This window comes from Cygnus atratus, chromosome 11 (genome assembly GCF_013377495.2).
Source record: "Cygnus atratus isolate AKBS03 ecotype Queensland, Australia chromosome 11, CAtr_DNAZoo_HiC_assembly, whole genome shotgun sequence".
NCBI lineage: Eukaryota > Metazoa > Chordata > Aves > Anseriformes > Anatidae > Cygnus > Cygnus atratus.
In genome coordinates this window covers 1970077-1993506 of record NC_066372.1, presented here as the reverse complement: position 1 = coordinate 1993506, position 23430 = coordinate 1970077, and the positions used below count along the sequence as shown (strand labels likewise).

Sequence of the window (23430 nt, the reverse complement as noted above, 5' to 3'; positions counted from 1 at the left end):
AGAGAGAGATTTAAACCATTGATGAATACATACTTATATTCAGAATTTATGGCAAGCAGAAATAAGGAGACAACAGTATTGACTTCCTTAGAGAAGTCAGAAGAGACAAAGCCAAGTAGGAGAATGCAGCAGTGAAGAACATAAAGCAGCCTGGCAGGAGGAAGGCCTACAGAGGTGCATGGCAACCTCCTGAGGCCATTCGAAGAGAAGATATAACACAACAGGTTGTCCAAATCAGCACAGAAAAGGAATTCATGTGGCCTATTCCTCCACTTCAGAAAGCAGTTCCTGAGATTTGCTGGGGGGATATTTTCAGGTTTTTACTACAAACATTCCCCAGAGACATCACTCCTACAAAAACTTACATCCTTCCTTGTCACCACCTTACTCCAAATGGCAACTGTGAACCACTGTTCTTGTTTTAAAGGCTTGGTGGATGTTCAGAAATAGAAAGAAAAATTGCCAACAGGAATTGCTGACAAGAGGTGATAATTTAATCAACACTGTGATGATCAGGCTTCTTTTGCTAGTGGATGAGTACCCATGGCCCACAAGCCCCCACACTTGCACAACCCTCCATGGAAAAACATCTGTGGGATCACTGTTAGATCTGGCAGAAAAATCACTGCTCAATTAGTTTTCCCAACGGCATGTGGTTTTGGACAAAAGGAATCCCAGCACATGCTGGGATCTTCAGCTCCAAACACGAATTCCCTTCAGATTCAGGACTAATAATACACAAACTCCCAACTACCAGCTGCACCCAGACAGCAATCTCATTTTATACCCTCGATCATGCTGAGATACCAGCAGGGCTGACAGCAGCGCAGCCCGCTTTGGCATGGTGAATCAGCTCATCGGGCAGCCAGCGATGGTGCCAGCACACACGACAAGGCAGGAGAGCTGCCAGCTGCAGTTTGGCTCCAGGAGCAGTTCCTATCCGGGCAAACCAGCGCAACACCCACTTGGTACCTGGCAACGGCAGATTTTTCTCTGCACAACACAGCTGTGAAATACAGGAACCATTTTAAAGCACAACAACAAAGTCACATGTAACAGGTTTAACCAAAGCTGCGTATTTTCCTGCTATGGAAACCAGTCACAAGAATCATAAAGCTGTCCAAGGCGAGAATTTTGTGTGCTACCCTCTCCTAATCTGCCCTGCTCCTTTCTGAAAACCTGAAACTGATGCATGAGGACACGGACTAGTTACAACTGGTGCAAAGCAGCTACCTAAGCGTTTCACATGAAAACTGTGCCAGTATATTATCAGGAGTCACACCAGAGCGCAAAGGTGTTTCCCCTGCCGCCTTCACGTGACTTTGTTAAATGTACAGCCATTGCTCCATCTTTGCAAAATGGACTCTCCACATACAGACAGACAACAGACCATTTAAGTTGTAAGGCTTTAGGATTGTTTTTTTTATTATTTTTATTTTTTTTTAATTTTTTAATTTTTTTCCAGGAGTAGTAATAATCCAGCAGCCCAAGCAAATGGGAGCTGGCAAGGCCTCAGTGGTCCAGAGCTGAATGAGACAGATACCATCACATTTAGAAAAACTCTCAGAAAGTAGCTTTAAGAACTGCAGCTTGGCCTTGTCTGCTAAGAGCAGAAAACCCAGTAACTGAAACTGTAGCAAAAGGTAAGCTGAGATTCAGAAAACCTATAGAAAACTGAAGTCAGCACAATCGTCTCTGGGAAATTACAGATTAAATCCTGTCAGCAGAGTTCACATGAAGATAATCCTGCCTCGGAGGATGGCAGTGGACCTCTCAAGGGTTCACAACCAAGCCTATTCTACGAACCTAAAGTCGCTGTGTTTTAACGCCCAAGAACCAAAGCACAGAATTCTGTACTGCCCAGTTCTGGCTAACAACAGGCCCTCCAGCTGGTGCTCCTGTGTCACATCACAGATCTCACATCCTGACTCTCAGTGAGGTTTCACCCACAGGCCAAGCCCCACTGCTATCAACAGACTCCAGTCAGTCACAGGAACCTTCTTGGAGCAGAAAAAAATCGCATCATCTGAAAAGCACCTAAGGGACTGTAACTTATGTAATGTCTAAACATTTTATGTGTAGAGAAGTAGAGTCCTGCCTTGCAAGATCAGAAACACACCACACTGAGCTGGACTGATGGCAACAGCAGCCCTGCACGAGGGAGCCCCAGAGCACAAGCAGAGGGCTCCCTCCAGGTTAACCCGCTCTGCATCCCAGTTTGTCACGCATGTGGAGAAGCACAGCTTGGCTCAATCGGTGGGGTGCAAAGGTACGGAATCTGTGTGTGCAGATACACGAGAAGCATACTTTCTTTGTTGAATCCAAATATTTTTCAGCCTAAATTGCACTGGTGTGTGTTCTAAACATTTTATTACACAAGTTTCAGATTTTCAGTTTATTTTACAGTCGTCTCTGTTACCAGTTACAAAATAGTTATATTTATATGGTTTTGAAAGAACCATCTGGAATCATGTCCTGAAAAACATTCTTCTGGCAGCCAAATTGTGTACTTCTGAGTAATTAGCATGTGTTTAGAAAGACGGGGCACACTTGTTTTTTTAATTTGTGAGCCCACTTTCCACTAATTACCACATTTTCCAAAGAGTAAAAAATAACATTCTGTGTCTCTCAAACTCAGCTGCATCAAACCCCTGTGTGCAAGACCAAGACAGAATATATGCTACAGATGACTGGAACTGTGACTTGAACCTGCGTTCCCCCACATACACCCCTGTGCATGTGCCTTTGCATGGTTCTGCTACGGCTCTGCCCCAAGGGAGGTAGCTTCCCACAGATGGGCAGAGCTGTCAGAAGCACTGCAATTTCAAACAGCTGTAGCTTCATCCAATAAAGACCCTCTGCTAGATTAAACACCTGCAAAGAGTTCTGCTAATTTCTCAGCTTCCAAAACAAAACATTTTCTTCCATCTATTCCCATACAGCCAGGAACTAATTTTCAAAGTACCCAAGCCCACGCCACAGGGTGGACATGTGGACTAGAACTACCTACTGCCAAGACATTATGGTATCTACTACTGAGAAGATATCAGAAGAAATATCCGAAGCTAACGTACATGCATACAGAATTCAGCTAAACACTGCTTAGCTTCAAGGTTTTTCAGATCTCGAAACCTTAAGCTTTTCAAGTTTTTGAAACACCTATGCAACCTGATGTAAGAAACATCTAAAAGCCAGACGCCTTCAAGATTAAAGGCTGTCAAAGAACCCATTTACCTAAAATCTCTAATAATGTTTGAAAGCTATATATTCTTTCAAAATTTTACAATCACACATTTTAAAAAACATCTGTTTGCTTCTCAGATTCAGGAATCCCAGACAGGCAGGAATGGATCGTGACTCTTTCCCTCTTTGAACCTGGCTGTGTCAGTATTTCAGATTTCGGTATTTCCAAAGTTCAGCCCCATAGCATGCAACACATGTGTCTTAAACTACCCCTAAGATCTCCAATAGAAATGCAACACCTTGGTTTCTTAACTGTGTCGAAAATTTTGAACTCCCATTTCTGGGTTCCTGGCAATACTAGCCAACCTGCCAGCACACCCTGAATGACGTTACCTAACAACAAAAACATGTTTGCCACAGGAAAGCCTGAAGAGGTTTAATAGGACATTGTGAAAAGAATGCAAAAGAAAAAAGAGAAGAAAAAAAAAAGGAGGGGGAAATAAAGATAGGCTCAAAAGTTTATGAAACATGCCTCAAAACTATTTGTTGTTAAAGTTTCCTTCCAACTCATCTGGGAACTGTTCTTTCAGGGCAGTCCAGTGTATTTCAGACGCACGCTACTTTCATATATAGTACTACATACAGAAATATGAAATGCCCCTTGTGCCAAAGGCAGCAGTTCTCAACCTTTTCCAATTCGCAGACTCAATTCTTAACAGTAGTGCTAGGTCTTCTACATACCTGACATAAGGCTATTCACAACAGGCCAGCTCTTCTGTTCAGAGACAGAAGTCAGGTTTAAAACCACCGCTTTGTGAATTATAAAGTGAAAGTATTTTTAACAACCATATTACAATCACAATGCATCACACATTTATATAATTCACTTGAAGTAAATCCAGAAGTACCTTTAACAAATTTCACTGTCACATGCATGACGTATTTTTAAATGACCTGAAGAAGCTCAAAGCATCCTGCTTACTCAAAAACTTCAGTAACTGAAGGGAAAGTTGTCCTAAAATTTAAAGATACATGAACAAAAGTAGTAAATAACTAAGAAAAATGGTGGGCCTGAAGTCTATTAGTGTCAAATTACAAAACGGCTCAAGTCTTTGAACTGGCAGTGCCGCACTCACAGATAGAGTTTTCCCCAGCGTCTAGTAGTGTCATGCTATGGCAAGACTAGATCCTAAGACAGACACACACATACGTGGTGGTGCCTGCTATATGCCAGCAGCTACTCGAGATTCAGTGTTTGGAAAAGTATGAGAGTCAGTTAATCCTATTGAGTTCTGGGAGATCAAACGGGATTTGTAAGAGGGTAACACATCCACAGATTAGTGAAATGTTCTCAATTTAAGTGTGGTCACTTTGTGATCATGTTCAGAAAGCATTTTCATCTGAAGATATACAGAATTATTTTTTTTTACTATGTCCAGAGGGATTAGAATTACATGAAGTTCTGAATGTCACACTTAAAACCTGGGAACTGTGCTCATAAAACACCATTCCCTTCCTATCTACCTCTCATACAAGTTTGGACTCACTGATACAGGAAGGTTGGTTATCCCATAGCTGTATGTAACATCAGCAAAGGGAACACAGCATCTTTCTTAACAATGAAAACCCCAGCGATATCATCCAGCAGCCCACTTTTCTGAACAAGATCAGAAGGAACAAAATGGCTAAAGATATTATCAAACAAATTATTTAAGCATACAAAGTCCACACTGGCATTATCTACAATTAATTCATAGCGAATGTAGAGTGGCACAGCGATCTAAGTGTCTGACAACTCGGCAAGTAGCTGTATGCCTAACTGAACGCAGAATTAGGGCAGTTGGCAGTTCTGAAGAACTTCCCAGAACTCACTGCTGATGAGGTCCTTAACAAGCACCTTACATATGAAACTACTAAGTCCTTGCTCTCAATTGTTTGCACTCTGCCACTACCTTGAAAATAGCAGCACCATTCAGCTCACAATAGAACAGCCTCTGCTCAAGGCAACAGTGAACAAAGGGCTTCCAAAAGAAAAGGCTGTCCACTTAGATCACCGGAAAAATACCCCTCTGTGGACTGAGCTGACTGCTTGCAGCATCTAACCAACAACGTCACCTGAAGGGCAAGAAGGAACCCTTTGACAGACATGGAGGAGTCTCCTACAACACTCTATTCCAAAACCAGAAAATCACTAACAGCAGAGATCCTGGGGAAACATCTAAATGGTTACAGTACACATGTACCTAATGATCAACCAGAGAAGCATCATAAGTAACCGAAACAGATGCACAGATGTTACTTCTGTGATAAGAACAAAGGCTGACAGAGCTGCAGAAAACTCTCATTCAGCCAACATAGGGCAACTCCTGCTATCATTGAACTTTCCCCTACCCAGTAATTTGTTCATCTAATTGCAATAATGTATATTTAAACGCAGGCATCGATAGTTTAATATCCATCAACAAAATTCTGTATTTACAGCAACATCCTACCCAGCATGTCTACAGAATAAGAGTGCCCAGACCAAGTCAGCTGGCTGTCAAGATAAAAATCTATTCTGTATATTTATCTTGCTACCCATGACTAAGCATGACTGTAAGAGAAGAAAGTACTCTTGTATTTAGCTGAAGATATAATCCCATATTGGAGTATTTTGACTCAGTGGATAGCAGTGTCTTAAGGGCACTGTGCTCAGCTGAACCTCTCTTCCTAAACTAAAGGTTAAATAAGGTGGTAGAAACTGACCGAGAGCCAGAAAATGCTACTTTTTATAAAGCTGCATTCGTCACTCAGGATGGACACCATTCAAAATCTGTTGATATGGCATCTGTATTGCAGGTTGCTGCCTCGTTCCATAAATCCTTGGAAAAGTTTCACTACAGAGCTGAAATTAATACCGACAGTTACCAGGCATGTCCTGGAACTGCGTAGTTCATTCAGTGTTGAAATGAGGACCAATTTGTCTTGATAACTTCAGAGAAGAGCCAATAACAAATGTGTGTATTTTCTATTGAATACACTTGTCTATCTTTTTCTTCCCAAGTGTCCTCTACCTGCACATCCTATTTAGAACTTTATTTTCCCAGGGAATCTGATCCTCCCTCTTATCTGAAACAAATAAATCTCTTGTTTTTAATAGCAATATCTAGTCACAGTGACAGGTCAAGGCTTCTGTTACTGTTTTCACTAGACAACACATTTCTTCAATCTTTTATAAACGATCCACAAATACTCACCAGGGTCTATAGTATGCTTTATGCCACCCTCATTAGATGAACAGCCAGATTTTGTTCCTTAAGACAGCTTTCATATCCTACACTGAGTGCTTGAAGTTCACTGGGTTAGGGATCCCGTGTGTTTATTCCGGAAGCTGACCACTTTATCTCCACAATACTTTAGCCTGGGTTGGCTATCCTTCACCATAACCCCAAACATTTCTGAAAGACTCTACCTTGCTTGTAAGTCATAAGGAAGGTTCAATAAAGCACTGGTTTAAGCTCCAAGAAGAAAAAACAAACATCAGATACACCCCAAGACAATTCACAGAACTATGGGGAAGAAAAACAAGACAAACATTTTTAGTCAGCACGCTAACACTCCACTATTTCTGTCCTTGCTATTTAAGCCTCGTTTCATCATCAGTTGTGAAGCTGTAAATTATCATCAATACTTTTTAAAATAATTGTAGGTATTTTGCATTTTTCACCAAGGGAAAAATACACATTTTCTTTCCCGAACACCAGAAAAAAAAGATATCAAGAGAGTCAACACAAAATTCAAGCCAATCTGACACACGTAGCATAGAAAGGAGGGTATAGAAAACGGATAACACATGTTGTGTTAGTGTTAATATAAAATGATGCATAATCTAAGAAAACTGTGAAAGATCTGTCTTTACAGAAAGATACCTTTCAGCATCAGGGTTTCCCTTAAACCAACATAGATACTTGATTGCAAGAAAGCAGAAACTCCCTAACATTATGAGTGAGGTATGAACATGGAAACTCACAAGCTGCCCAGGGTTAGTTTTAAATTGCACAACTGTGATTTTGGCACTTGAGCTTTTTCCAGTTATTCCTGTGAGGGAGAAACAAGGAAGAAAAAAAAAAACAAACACAAAAAAACATGCTTTAGCCACGACACTTTGGCTTGATCCTTCTTTATCTTCTGTGGGATATACTCCTCCCTTCACAAATACAGCATAGTCTGAGTAGCAGTTTATTTTAAGCTGAAAAATAAGACTGTGAGGTGGCAAGCTCACACAGTTTGAATAGTTATCTCATTCCATGCTAGTAAACAGAACTCAAAAACTACTGGCATTAAATCCGATCAGCACCAACACGGGACCAACAGCTATAGCAGGGTTCTAGATCCCAAAATACAACCCTCAGCCAACCAAGCACAACAACTTCCCCAACAAAAACACTAAATGCAAGTGTACCAAACACCTGAATGGAAGGGATAGAGGTTGCAGCTGCTGCCAAAAAAATTACATTTATTTCCTTTACATAGTGATCCATGTAAAATTTTCCAAAAATGGATTTATCGTAGAGATCAACAATGAATCCTAATGTAAGAACACATCCTATACAGAATGTTTACCATACATCTTTACACTGGCAGATGAAGAAGAAAACAAAACAAACAAACAAAAAACAATCCGCAATTTGCAAATTCATCAGGCTAGGATTAGCATGTCCTTTTCACAGTTATGTTACGAAGTGAGGTATCGTGAGAAGACCAGGAAAAGCATAAAACAATATAAAATCAGATATAATTTGATTCAGTCACAGGATATAAAAAAGAGGGTGTGTTAGTTAATACTTTCACTGTTTCATAAGATTTTATTTATCTTTAATTTACAATACATAAAGAATACAGTGTATATATGATTCATGACTATCATTGATAACTGCATGAATGCTATTGCCTCCCAGAAAATTTCAACATAACCCAAAGACATGAAGCTACTTTTGCTGGGAAACTGGCTCTACAACCTCTCATTTCATGACTTAATAGAAAACAAAGTAAGAAACAAAAACACTTCTAAAGTTACACTTCGACTTTAATAAATCTTTTTTTTTCCAAGTATCATTCCATTAAAGGTTTTAAACCAGAAAAATACTCTTAAAAATAAATAAAATAATCAAGAAACCAAGTCTTGTGAAAGTATTTTTGTCAGATTCTGTCAGAGAATCATTTCAGCATGAATTTACTTAATTTTACATCATTTTTTCAGCTACTTAGCTTATATGTCAGAATGTCCAAGAGTTTTAAAGCAATTAAAGATACAAGCTAGTAATCAATACTAGTTTGCAGCTTTTCTCTAAGTCTTTAATGTCCAGACAAGCAAAAAAACCACCTCAGCTCAAATCAAAGGGCATCACTAGGCAACACTGGGTATTAGTCACATTGCCCTCCTAGAAGCACTTTCAAGTCAAGCCACAGGCAAGTGTCTAAGCATTAGAATAGCCTAGCTAAATTTCATGAGTGTAATGTGTAATACTTCTTATAGCAAACGTTAAAAGAACATCTATCAGAAATAAAATCTCGTCAATCTTTCCCACATAATAATCTCTGTAAGTTCAACAACACTCAGCTTGATTAGCAGTTTAAAGCCGTTAGAAAAACAAGCAGTTTACTAGAATGGGCTGACACCAAGGACTCCTCCTGTGCCTACTGGCTGAAAAATAAATACCCATTGCTTCACTGGAAAGTCACCATCTCATGTTCAACACGTTCCTGTGGCTGCAGCTTCACGTCAGATCTGAGTTAAAACTTGCTGCCACATACAGAAGTGTCCTGCTCTGGCTGCTTCCCCTTGCACTACCTCAAGTCACAACTGACTCTTCACGGTGCCAGCTCAGGCAGCTACACCAGTAAAAACAAAACAAAACAAACTATCCATTTACCTCTATAGGGTCAGGTAAGTTTTCAAAGACAGCCAAGTAAATGTTTACACCTCTGCCAAAGAAAACATCCTTCGCCCACATCCCCTAAGTCATGACCACACCAACTTACTGGTTTGATGCTCACTTGGCCAATAAAGCAGTTCTGTTGGCTTATCTGGTACAAACATCAAACTCGGCAGAAAGTAAGTTTCCTGAGATTTTAGCAAGTTGACTCTCTGAGCTAGACAAGACACTGCCAAGCCTGCTTCTAGGAAGAGGGGACTGCATGGGCAGCTGCTCCTCTCAGTTGCAGCCCCTTGATCCATCAGATGTGCTCCAGCATGAAAACTGTCAAGTTGCATGGCTAGGATAGAGGAAAATGTCTAGTGCAAAATGCTACCCAGCACTAGTAAGAAAACTCCAGTTCAACAACTGGGAAGTATACAGTTGAAGGATATAATTGAAACAACAAAACTATATAGCCAAGAACAGCTTTCAATGACGGTTTCAGGAGAATTTATCATACATCCTACCACTAGCCAGAAAATCTAGTACTCAGCTTCATGCCAGCTCTTCAAAGAAATCTATTTTTGGAAGTTGTTCAAATCATGCCCTTTCTGGATAAGGTATTCTGACCAGGTAGTACAAAAGTAAACTAAACTCAACCTACTTTCTCTTTCCTTCTCCTTATACATTTTAGTTTCGGCTTAGTATTTTTAATTTGGTTAAGAAGAATCAATTCCAAGCAGTTCTCACATACTTGGAGGCTAGAAAAAGAGAGAGCAAAATTGCCCTTGAGTTAAACAAAACTGTGCATTAGACTAACAACTAACAAATACTGTAGATAAGACAAAGTTCATTCAAATGACTTTAATTACAAGGTGATTGCTAAACCAATTTAAGCTGAAAGAATATTTTCTAAAATTCCATGTTTTAATAAGACTTAAAAGAGCAATGTACAAAAGAAGACAGTATAAAAAAAGTACTTCTTTTAATCTTTGTAATCCACAAAAAGCCTCATTTCTGGAAGCTGAAGTGAACCACTTACTAAGTAAAGGCTTAGTTAGCATCAAACCTATGAGAGTGATTAAAACATTTTCACTCTTATGAGTGTAGTACAAACAGCCAACACTTCAATTAAACTGACATTTAAGCAAACACGTCATCAGTGAAATGGTGGTGTATGTTTTGCATTGTCATTTAAGAGGTATCTGGGAGGCTTTTACATGAAAGTACAGCATGTTGTATCCATACAGCATAAGAAACAACTCCCTTTCTCTACAGCTGGCTTCTTCCTGAGAAGGTTACAAATGAAAAGCAGGTAACCTCATGTAAGGAACCTGACTCCTAGCAGAGGTCTTAACCTAAGAGGATTACAGGGTCAAAATTCCAGCAGATGGAGAAAGGTTTTATCTGCACATTGAAGAGACACAGGAACTCTTGGTAACAGTTATTTAAAAAAAAAAAAAAAGTTTCTTAGGCACTCAGACTTCTGAGTAGAAATTTTTCACTTTGTTTTCATATTTGCAAGTGTCTACACTGCAGTCAGCTGCTCAGCAGAATACGTTAACACATGCAGAGCTCTGTGCTACTGCAGCTAGAATGCTTCCCACACTTTCCAGGCAGGAAAAATGGAGGTAGAGTACTTCAGTAAACTGTTAGCCTAATTAAACACAGAAAAAGCAAGATGTCCAAGTTAAATGCTGTATCTTGAAAAAACAGGGAATGTCAGACAGCAAAATGCTCGCTATGAGGCACTTGAACCCTTCTATCATTTTACAGAAAAGCAGAATTCAGCTGGGGAGGAGAGAGATGGGTAACAATTATTCTTACATAATTATTAGCTACTTTATGCTATGTTGTGTAACACAAATCCATATAATAAACTTTTCATAGCACCAGTCAACGCTTTCATTAGAAGAGGCATTAAGCTATGCTTTCTGCTACCTCTTTGAAGTCATGAACTCTGTAAGATTGTGTGAAAAGTCAGTTAAAAAACCAGCACTGATAACATCTGAATGCTGTCTCACCAATGAGGGAAACTACACATGGGAAATTTAATCTCAAAAAGAAAGTGTGGTAAAGATGAGATATTTCTTGTAGCCTTTCCCTACTTTACAACTGGCATTTGCACAATCAAATAAAGTGTTTAAAAATAGCGTAGAAGCAACAATGATTCTGCCCATAATATTCTCCTCCACTAACGTCGCAGCTAAACCAATCTATTTATAAAACCGACCAGGAACAATAGGAAATAGCACCATAAGGATTATATGAGACTATGAAACAGTATTACTAGGATGTACATTCACAGTGCGGCTCACTGCACTTTTTAAAAGAGACTTTTATGAACTTGCAGAAATTTGCTTGTTTGTTTAACTCTGACATTTACATCACTAGCATATGATTATTATTATTTTTAATGCTCAGGCAAGACGTGGATTTTCATTCTGGGCTTCAATTCATGGAAACAGAAATGTCTTAGGTGATCAGTATACTACTCTAACTGCAGAAACTTCAGTTCACTCAGACATGATAAGAAATACTTTCTGTCAAAAAATCCCAGAATATGCCAGCATAGTAATGTACTGTCCACAATAAATAAGGAATGCCTAGGAAAAAAACAGTATTGTACTGTACCACTCACGTTCTTCCAACCCTTCTGTACAAATGATAAGCTTTTTCTCCATATCCGTATTGAAAACGCTTATAATTTAAGCATTCTATATGAAGATTATGATTTCCCCTAATAAACTCTATAAAATTACTGATTTATTCTATTGGCCAACTAATTACTGCAGTTTTCAAAACTGAAATGTACCGTACATGATAAAAAAAATGGCACTGTGATGATCTCTGGTGCAGCAGCTGCTGCAGTAAGACAAGATTTTAAAAATTAGAGAAAGTAAAAAAAAAAAAACAAACAAAAAAAACCCACAACACTTTATTCACACCAGAAACAGAGACTTCATTGGAATTTTCCTTTATCAAAATAACCCCATTATGGCTACTTACATCTTTGCTGTAAGAGAACTGTACAATATATATAAATATATATATATAAAGCAACGTTAGTGCTTCCTCATTATTAATCGTCATCATCTTCTTCTTCATCGCTGATCACATATTTCTTATGCTTCTTACTTGCTTTGTCATCATCCTCTGCTTTTCTCTTTCCAGAAGGTTCACCTTCCTGAAGGTGAGAAAGGGCAGAAAAATAACAAACAAACCATATTTCAGGCTAAAATACTCAGAAGAACAACAGACAACAATTATTTTCTGAAAGAAAAGCAGAATTATTAGTTCTAGTCTTCCCACTTCATGCTACTGTAACAAAAAAAAAATTGTAAATCAGCAAGAGTTTTTGTTTTGTTTGTTGTTGTTTTTAAACACACAAACCACACTCTGGCATCAAGGAAAAAGACTGAAGAGAAAACACTAGTACTAAGAATCAACACCACAGCTTACAGTCCAACAAATATATGTGTAGGAGGCTTTAAAGAGATGGTCACAGGAACTTAAATCATTTAGACTTCAGTTACTCACCAGAATTCATGAGGAGCTAGATATTACTCGATCACTTGAGGTAACATCAATTTACAGATAGCTTGATTGTTCTTTAAATTTAAAAATACCTCAAACCATTTAATTCAAACGCTAAAATATAGACACTAATGCATGAAGTAAACTAAAATCTAGTGTTTTCCTGTATGTAAAACGCTTAAGGAGACATGGTGGGACACTTGTTGATCTCATATTTTTCTACCTAAAAACTTGAAGAAAACATTTAACTTTACGATACAGATACAAGTCTTGTCTTTGTTGAAAAATCAACCCTAATATCAGAAATAAGCGAGTGGTTCACAATGCAGAGTACTAGAACAAATACTGAAACTATATAAAAACTGTTTGTGAATACAAGAACAGGGAAAACAACAACAAAACAGCGGATTCTGATTAACTAACTGGCCTAAAACACATCCCTGAATTGCTTCCCTTTACCTCATCTACATTTCGAATTCAACTTTTTTTTTTTTGTCATACTGTATTTCCAGTTAATTACCTGTTTGAAAGCAATACCACAATGACTTTTACAGGCTGGATGACCAATTTCTAGCACCTAAATATAAAGTCAGTGGGGTGATTGTTAATCTAAACACATTTACACCAGTGCAGGTTAAATCATCCTTCTAAACAGCAATTTGATTCAGAACAATATGAAGACATTTGCTCACGCTACAAGTAATTAGTTGCAAATGAAAAACTCATCAATTTGGAAACAAAGAATGAGCAGTAACTTGATTATTGCTTAAAAAGAAACGTGTTTTAGAAATACCCTCAATTCTAAGTAACCTCTTTTTCCATTATTTTATTTTATTTATTTATTTTTAAGAGCAACACACATTAATTGGATTTTAAGAAGCAGCAAAAGACAACACAGCCTTTTGGAATTTTAATGAATTACTTTTTATTCAAAGCATTTTCTTCTATATTTACCTTAAATTAGTATGGTGAGAATCTGAATTAGGAAAGAATTTTAAGCATGGGAAACAGAAATTAGTATGGGTGGAAAATCTCAATCATAGCTACTTCCTCAGAACGTTTATTCTCTTATAATCTAGCTAGGCTATTGTTAAATGATTCACCTTCCTCTTTAGCAGGCTATCTCCATTAATTACAGTAACAATAAAACCACTTGCCATGTGATGATAATGTGCATTAATAACAGGCTGATGTTTTCAGTACTGGTAACAAATTGTTATTAGGAGGGAAATTTGGGCTGTGTTGTTGACTGACAGCACACAAAAGCAAGTCTGTATAGGAGAAGTTCATTGTTTCACATATGTGGATACATATTTAAAAAAAAAATACTTCCTACCTGCTGACTGAAAGCAAGTAGTTAGGCTATCCTGTTTTATTCTCCTAACGTTGTAGCACCCCTCTGTGGCCCTGATGGGAATATTGCCTTTACATCACGTTAACTGTAAAATGGAGGCTACCATTCTCAAGCAGCAGAGAAATCCAGTCGACTAGCTCCTTTCTTTTCAGACACTAGAATTGCAAAATCCTGACGTTGATTGCTACATTATAAACTAACAGCTAGTAGTGTCTTGTCAATAAAATAAATAAATAAATAATTTCTACTAATAGACACTAGCGGAGCTCTCAAAATTACTGTTTTGTCTACTGGCCTCACTATGGCTTTCTGAAAGATTAGTCATATTTTCCAAAATATTAGATTTTCCTCAATAACTAATAACAAGCCAGGATGTATGAATTTCAAAGAAAAACTCATTTTCACTCCTGCTTCATAAAACATTTGCGTATTAGTGCAAATACCCAGCTAACAATATAGGAGGAATAGCATCACAGCAGCAAGAACACACATTCAGAATGTAGCAAACATCTCAACAGGCTGGGAAATAAGACATACCTGGCAAGAAATTTACAGGAAGCACAATACAGAAATGAAAATGACAGAAACCTTACTCCTCAAAAATCAAGATTTCTCATATTCGAGTAATGTGTCATAGTGAAAACTATGTCATATATTGCTCATTTAAACAAAACTTCAGAGTTTCAGCAGCTGTGATTAAAGACATCTGACATGCATTCTCTGAAAGGACATATTGCAAACTATACTGCCAAATTGTTCTTTTAAGATGCTTTATTATGGAAGCCTGTAAAATTCAACAGTAAGATTTGAGTCACTTCAGCAGCTGTTAGAGTAGCATACTGGACATAACAAAATAGGAAAGCACCTAAAAGAAATCTGGGACCATAACTAAGATAATTTTAACAGTTAAAATTAAAATAATTTCTTAAGGGAAATAGCGATATAAAACTTTCAATAAAGAATTGAAAAATATCCCGCAAGCTTAGTACTTCATGGTTCCACTTCTAATGTTGAATGAAAATAGTTAAGTTTCTAATCTCAAAAATGGTAACTGTCAATCTTAAAAAGCACTGTTAAACACCAGTGCAGTATCTGAAGAAGCGACTTGCTTGAACAAAACCTCAAGATGGGATAAACACAATGATTTGTTTGCTTATACCTAGCACTGATAAGTTACAAACCAAAAAATACCTGAAAATTTAAAAGTGGAAACAGCACTACTACTCTAGCTAGCAGTTAACTTGATAGTGGTCTAATGTTTTGGATGATACTCAGGTGACGGATAACATCTGTTTAGCATCGGATTAACTGCACCTTAGGGTTTTTGTTGTCGTTGTTTTTTAAAAATCTTCTGTTTAAAAAGAGTAGAAATGTTATATGAAAACTCTTCCTTTGTTTTCACAATAAACAGGAGAGGACCTTGTAGCTTAGGAAACAAGACTGAACTAGGATTCTGATGCGGAGTCTTTTTACTCCTTGCATAATTTTGGTCAAGTCATTTTACACAGCCCTGTATCAATGTTTCCATCTTTAAATCAGCAATAATAATAGTGACTTCCTTCAGATATCACTCAGGTCTATGAACTGACACAGCAAATAAGAAATTGGCGTGATTAATTACTGTTGACAGCATGCCAAGTCAAATACTACATTCATCAGAGCATAAATGAAACTACAGAAGTCCCAGCTTTAAAAACTGGATTAAGTGCAGGAAATGTTCCCGACTGAAAATGAGTACCTTTTTAAGAACAAAATCATTTTCTTACCTCATCACTAGTCAGTTTCTTTGCCTTGAGTAGTCTTTGTGTTTTATCATCATCTGAGCCCTCATCACTGTCCGAAGAATAGATTCTAGCACGTTCCTCTACAGAAAAAAAAAAAAAAAAGATATTTATCTGAAATTGGTAAGGAAAAAGACAGTATGAAAAATACTTCTCTTACACTTAGTCTCACAAAAGGCTCGCAGAATCTAACCCCACAAAGGAAATAAACTTACACAAACTGAATTTACATCTCCTTATGTGTCAAATTAAGTGGCAAAACACAGCCTCACCAGGACTCCCTTTTGAAATTAATCTGTCTGAATTACACAAATCCAACTTGTCTACCAGTAAGGTTTATTATTACCTCTGATGCCACCTTTGTATCTGTTTTTGATAGCAGCTAGACTGATCGCATCATCACCCTCATCCTCTTCTTCATAGCGATCAGGTTCTAAATAATTTGCACTCAGACCACGCTGGTGCTGCTTCTCTCGCATTCTTCGCTGCTGAGATTCTCTACGAATGGAAGCTCTTAATCTCTCCTCTTCTTTCTGTCCAAAGAAAGAAACAAAAGATAAAAATTGAGGGAAAAAAATAATAACATACTCAGAGTATCTTGTATTCTACTGTAGCTTTTGAAATCATTTCACAGGAGTGGAAAGACTGTACATAAAACTGATTTTTTGTAAATGTAAGGTAATGCAATTTCAAACAAAAAAGACTGCATGCACAAACTGCACCCATGGCTAACTACTCTTACCTACAAAACTACTCCTACCTATAACTCTGATAGACTCTGTTTTTCAAAAACACATTAAATGTTCAGAAGTGTTCAGCTAGATTACAGTTGTGATTATTATTTTTTTTAAGATTAAATCAGCAGATAAAAAAGTTCTATGTGAGAATACCTTAATCATTTCTGTCCGCTGAGACTCTGGATCACGACCTGCCATTGGCAAAATACGAATTTTCTGGGTCTTTGAACATCTATCTGCCAGAGACAAAGTCATCTTCCTGTGAGTGGCGCTGTCTGTAGAGTGTGGCCTGTTGGAGAATTGCTATGGGTTAAATACTTCTAAAAAGAATTTATCCATTTTCAAATGACAGTTGCAGGGCAGGAATACTTAAGGTTTCAAAGATTCATCTGCACAAAAGTAAAAGCATTATTACTATTATTTTAATTCTTGTGCACTATAATAGCTACTGGAGACATCAATTCCTCTCAGCAAACTGGCTGCAGTCCATCACCAGCCTAAATAATCATCCTCACATTTCACTGCAATATCCCAAGGCACAATCACCATCCTGATGGCCATCATGGATCACAAGAAAGGTTAATTTCAGAGAATATTAATATTCTGATTCACATGAGGACTTGCAATTAAAAATACAAATTAAAATTTATAAAAAAAAAATACACGTAGTCTAGATACTGCGGTGAATAGCATATTAGCCTTTCAGACTGGGAAACCTACCTGAGGAAAAATCTTTCCCAAATATGCATAAAAGAGCACATTCTTATAAAACAGTTAAGCTCTGGAGGTTTACTAATTTGTACCTCTAATTTTTATGTACTAGTCACAACATTTATTTGCAAAAATAGTAACATCATTCGATACGGAATATCATGTTTACCTGAAGGTTAACTTTGTCTTGAAAACAGCCTGTCCTTGTAGACCTGTCCCTTGTCTGATAAACAAATGGTTGTGATCTCCCTGCAGTGGTGCCTTGTACACATCAAAGACCTCATTTCCCAAGTGGAGAGACATGCTTAAAAGAGATTCATATTATCAGTTACTTGATAAAGTCACTGCAGTCTATTTTTTGCCTCATTTATAAAAAGAGAAAGCCTTCACGTTTCCTTTTGACATATAGCCAATAATTATATTTCAATCCAGATGAAGCAGAGCATAAAATTTTCAAAGCACCGAGACTAAAATAATTTCTGCTGTGCAGAACTGACACTGAAGTTTGTTGACCTTTCAATTTTGCACGCCATGGCATTTCACTGTAAAAACAACTGTATTCCTTCAACAGCAAGAAGTCCAAACCAACCTTCCATCCGACCACTTGACTATCCGGGCATTACTTTCTCTAATCTCATTCCCTTCCTCATCTCGACGCATCCGCCACCGTATTGTGTTTTCTACCTGTCAGAATAGAAACTTCTTTTTAATTCATAGTTTAACTAATAGTAAGGAATACTCTGGTAAAATACACTCTATAAAGATTGAGAATTAGTTAGAAGGGTTACTCAATTTGCTGTATGATGCAAAGAAACAAAGGTGAAAGGGATGGCTTTTACAGATTAAAGGCAGATGTGAAGGGTTTGTTTGTTTGTTTTAGCATTACTAAAACTCAGCAACCTTTCTCACCAGTGAACTGGTCCACGCCTTGATAACCTGAACCATAAATCAAAATACCATTCTAAAATACCAGAAATAGACTTTGAAGAAATGTGGCTATTTGAGCATAGAAGAGGAAAGGAAAATTAATATCATACCTTGAGTTTTAACCTAGTTCTACCTTCTTCATCAAGCATCTCCTCATCTTCAAATTCATCTTCATAATACTGGGGATCAAAGGGTCTGTAATAAATTATACAATAGTCTTTACTCTTCTAAAGAATAGTCCAGATTGTTCTTGTGCAAAATAACAGGTGCTCGAAAGGTTTAAACTATACACTGCACACAACAGTAGGCACTGCAGCTGTGAGACAGCCATTTCCGCACTAATGTAATTTACTGCATTGATTCTACACCACAGGAGGCCTACCCGAGTGTCTTCACTACCATCAATTACAGCCACTTTACCAGACTCTCTAAACGGCTCAAGCTAAAGAAAGCAAGTCTTCCTCAGAAAGGTTTCCTCGGTATCAACATGATGAAGTCAGGGTTAAATTTATAAATAAATACACATAATTGTATACAGGGAAAATCAAAATGAAAATATTTTATAAATGTGGTGAGCTATAGATTTTCTAAGAGCACAATCTTTTAAAATTTGAATCTGAGAATCAACCAAACAGAAATAAAGAGATTGTTCTTTCTCTTTCTTCAAAAAGAAAACCAAACCAAACCAAAAACACAAAACACCAAGAACCTGACAGCTGGGGAAAAAATAAGCCCACTCAATAGCCTAATAGTTTCAAGGTCGCTTGCAATGGAAAGAAACAATAATCAGGCTCTGCTACTGTAAAATTCTACTTTCAGTCCTGTCTGACCCCAGTGATCCTCAGGACTTCTATCACTGATTACAGCCACTAACTGGATTCTTAATAGTTCTCTCCTTAAACAGTCTATAGCACGAAAGCTAGGGAGAATGATTTAACTAAGGTATGGCAGAAACAATACTACGCTGCCAGGTAAGAAGATATGTATTAAATAATCCAATAAAGTTCCTAACAGAACACTTCTGGAGATGAAATTAACAGCAGTTTACTAGAGGTGGGCTTTGGGGCCACATTTAACACCACAAGTAACTCTATTAATCTGCTTTGTTTCTTCCTCTGAATTCCAGAAAAATTCTTTTGCTTGGGTTAGGTAAAAAGTAAAATAAGTAACCACTGTCCCTTTTAATACTTAAATATCACATTTAGCACTTGCAGGTAAAAAGAAGTTTATTCTAAAATTCAGAATGTTTTTATCACTCAAAAGTGCATAAAGATTCAGTGTATTTGGCTTTCACGTCTCTGAGAGACTGAGCCTTCGTTACTTTCACTTAAATCATACATATGTATATACGTATGATTTTAAAGACAAAATTTATTCAGTCAGGGTGAACTCCAAGCTCATAACACAGTCACTCAGCTCTTGATTAGCTAACAACCAGGCAAGTATTACTATCGACTTATCATCACTAAAAGTATGCACCTTAATGTTAACCATTTTAAATATGACCAATACATTTAATTTTATTGCTAAAACAAAAACAACATAGTGCAACACTAAAAAAAAAACAACTTATCAAGTATTTAATACAGAATTACCTGGGCTCCACACTAAGGAAGTTGGGCAGCTTCACAAAATACAAATCATTACCCAAGTCTGTATTTACTTTTGGTATTTCAACCTCTATTCTTGTCTCTGGAATAGGCTCTTCTTCCTGCTGTTCTTGACTCAGTCCATTCTCATCCTAAGGACAAAAAAGCACAATAAGCAAAAGTGAAAAATGTCAGTCTGTCTCCTGGTGCTGTAATAAGCATTTACATTTTGCCTGAAGAAAAGCCATCAACATGCAGAGAGAGATCAGGAAGCTTCTGATAAAAACATTTGCACCATTTCCGTGAAAGCAACCCAATTCAGCATTTTTATATGATGCTTAAAGCGATTTCAAATATCAGCACAAACTCAAGAAACCAAAGACAGTAAGTAAACAGCTAAAGAGCTGACATGCAGTTTTCAGCTAAGGATGGGAGAATCTGTGGGATAGCTTTTCTCAGACTAAAAAAAAAAAACAAAAAAAACTAATGTTTTTCACTAAAACATTATCAAACTCGATCAACGTTCCAGACTTCAAAGTGGAATGACAGCTTATTTGTTTCAAAAGTCACGCCTACTCACAATGGGTTGTCCTGGAGTTGGTGGCTTGTCTTCTCCATCACTCCCTGAGGAAATGTCATCTGCACCTCCAAACAGGTCCATGACATCTGCATGTTCTTGAGGAGAAAAATTACTATTTTAAATACATATATATGGAAACACACACACACACCTATATACAAGTGCAGAAAAAACGATTAACACATCCTTCATTCTTATTATCATTTAAAATCACCTACAAAGATTAAAAAAATGCTAATGTTCATGAAGCACTAATTATTTTCCTATCTTGCAAGAAAATGCTTCCCCTTGTGTTTTTAAGCTGAAGATTCAAGGTATGTTTTCCTGGAAAGACCCTATCAAATGCAAGAATCTAGCTGAAAAATTATGACAGAAGAATCAAGAGTCTAAGTTCGTCCTCAAGTTCCTACAATTTAAATACAAAGAACAATTTAAATATACATAAAAAACAACTTTGTTGCATGTTTTGGAAATTTTACTTCCCATTAGAATCAACGCCTTTTTCTCAGCTAACTAAATGTCATAAAAAACAGTATAGGTTTTCTCAGGCTCTTCTGATAAGATACACCATGTCTTGGTATCTTCTGGCAACAGTGCATGAACCAGCACTCACAAAAGAAAAGCTCCATCTTTCACAGAGGAAACTGAGAGATTGGCAGAGCTAAGTAGGAATAATCAGCAGACATACAGCATCTGCAGTGTTCTTGCTGTGCAATTTTGTTATTTCCATGGCACTACAGTTACTCCATATAGAAAATGCTATCAATTGTATCAAGTCCCACAGCAGATGAATGGCGTGCTTAAGATGAGAATTAAAAGACAAATGAACCAAAAGCCCACAAAACAACCCCACCTTTTACCTTTCTGTCCTTCTGTATCACTGTCCACCTCTGAATCTGACGCAATTGGTTTCTTTCGCTTCATTCGCAAAACTTCATCCTCGCTATCGCTACCTCTTGCAGACTCTACCAAGGAGCATAACGACTCTCAGTAAATTAAGAATTTTGTTGCACATATTTCAAAATTCCTTTGTATTATTAAATTTGATTCAGATGGAAAGGAATTTAAATGGGCTTAAAAAAAAAGTTACAAAGATGACTGTAATTAAAAGCTATGTGATTAATGACTTTACATTTAAGTTGGAATCTTTTCCAGCCAACATGAAGTAAACAATAAACATCAAACCAGGCCTGTAAGAAGCAAATCATTACCACTGTATTTGGTCCTACCAGATTTATGCTCTTGTTCCTCCTCGTCAGAGTGCTGGGCCCTTTCATCATCATCAGAGTTCTGCATCTTCTCCTCGTCAGAATGCTGGGCCCTTTCATCCTCATCAGAGTTCTGCATCTTCTCCTCATCTGAGGCCTGTGGCCTCTCCTCCTCATCGGAGTTCTGCATCTTCTCCTCATCAGAGTTCTGGGCTCTCTCGTCATCGTCAGACATCTGTGGCCTTTCATCTTCATCAGAGTTCTGCACTTTCTCCTCATCATCAGAGTTCTGCTGCCTCTCATCATCTGACTGATCACTCTTGTCCTCCTTGCCCCACTTCTCATCCTCTGAATGTGCCTTTTCAGAACCATCTCCCTCCGAATGATGACTGCCTTCATCTGATCCGTGCCCTCGATCATCCTCCTCATCGTCGTGAGCAGCTTCTGAAGCACTGTGCTGATCCACATCTGACTGATCATTATCTTCATGCTCAGAATGTCCTGAGGCTTCAGAGCGATTGTACGATCTTTCAGAGTGGTTGTCGCTGCCTGTATGATGGGATGCTCCTTCATCCTCACTGTCATCTCCAAACAGTTCTTTATTACTAGGTTTTATTGCCTCCCTGTCATCGTCCTGGTCACTGTCGCTTCCAGAAGCATTACTACCGGAGCCAGCATTCTCCTGATCGGAATCAGATTCAGATCCGGAGTCAGAATCTGCAAAACAGACATCACCCTTTCAAACGTTAAATAAAACATCCCTACAAGGAGCCTCACAAGAAGATGAGCATTGATTTAAAAAAATAAAATAAACAAAACAAAAACCAACAACAGAGATCTATAAGAAAGAAGCATGTAAGTTACCTACGACAACAAAACAGAATGTGAAATGAAATACATAACGAAACCTGACTGATGCCACATAAGGTCTCACCACCAGCTGCCACCTAAGAACCCAAAGTTTAAAAGGAATAAGCAATTACACAAAACTTGAAGTAGTGAGAATTTTAAATATGTAATGACACAGTTTATGAAATCTTTCAAGTCTAAGACCGCCGCCGTTCCTTCAGACAAAGCTAGCTCCCCTGCACCTTTTCTCCACCCCGTTACTGCCGGGTTTGCAGGACGCGCTTCCAGCCGGGCAGAACGAGGCACAGCTGCCCCGTGCAGAAACTGGGACAAACACTTCAAAAGCCTGACCTTAGCGACGGAGCAGCACCTGCCGGGAGGCGCCCCGCCACTATCGCTGTTTTTTCACTAACACGCCGCTCCCTGCCGGCGGACAAGCAGCAGCGCCGCGTCCCGCCGCGCCGCCGGCTGCAGCCAAGCCCGGCCGGGAACCGACGGCCTCACCGGCCCGGGAGAGCGAGCGGCAGCGGCAGGGCCGGCGGGACGAGGACGGGAGGGAGGGGGCGCGGCGCGCCAGGACGGCGGCGAGGTGTGCCGGACGGGACGGGGACGGCGCTGCGCACCTTTCTGCTCGGCCTCCGAGTCGGCGTCGCTGCCGAAGAGCTCCTCCATGTCGGCCATGACCGCCGCACGCGCCGCCGGCGCCGGGCAGTGACGCGGTAACGCAGCGCAGCGCCCCGCCGCCGCCACCGCCCTCCCAACCCCCGGCTCGGTTCCGGGTACGGCGCCGGGCCCGCGCACGCGCCCTCTGGCCCCGCCGGCCGCCATCTTGTGCCGTTAGCGGCCCGCCGCCTCGGGCGCTCCGGGTGTCATTGCACGCCGCCTCAGGCGGCCGCACGGCCACAGAACCCCGCACACCCCGCCTCTCCCCGCCTGCCTCTTGCCAAGCACGAAGGGCCCGACGCAAGGTCCCCATCCGTTCCCAGCCCTGCTTGGGGCTGTGTTTCTCCCCCACTGCTGTTTAAGCGCACTCCGGTCACAGCCCAGCCACCCTTGGCAATGGTCTGGTCCAAGGCA

At 39.0% G+C, this 23430-nt stretch overlaps 1 protein-coding gene across 4 annotated transcripts; it reads right to left on the bottom strand.

The window, feature by feature from the left end:
• Positions 1-7718: 7718 nt before the first annotated feature.
• On the bottom strand, positions 7719-23103 carry LEO1 (LEO1 homolog, Paf1/RNA polymerase II complex component). 4 transcript variants are annotated; one of them, XR_007708726.1, is made up of 13 exons: positions 22977-23102; positions 21526-22221; positions 21157-21261; positions 20297-20391; positions 19723-19868; positions 18238-18322; positions 17790-17884; positions 17370-17504; positions 16643-16778; positions 16099-16285; positions 15738-15835; positions 12090-12267; positions 7719-10871 (listed from the first exon to the last, which is right to left on the bottom strand). XR_007708726.1 is itself a non-coding variant. In XM_035554000.2 (12 exons), exons 1-12 carry the CDS (start codon positions 23032-23034, stop codon positions 12163-12165), a joined length of 1941 nt encoding a protein of 646 aa, XP_035409893.1. In that variant the 5' UTR covers positions 23035-23103; the 3' UTR covers positions 12004-12162. The 4 variants fall into 4 exon arrangements, 2 of the variants coding, with proteins under 2 accessions (XP_035409893.1, XP_050568932.1); XR_004779893.2 differs by having other exon boundaries at positions 7719-10737; XM_035554000.2 differs by lacking the exon at positions 7719-10871 and having other exon boundaries at positions 12004-12267; positions 22977-23103.
• Between the last annotated feature and the right edge of the window lie 327 nt (positions 23104-23430).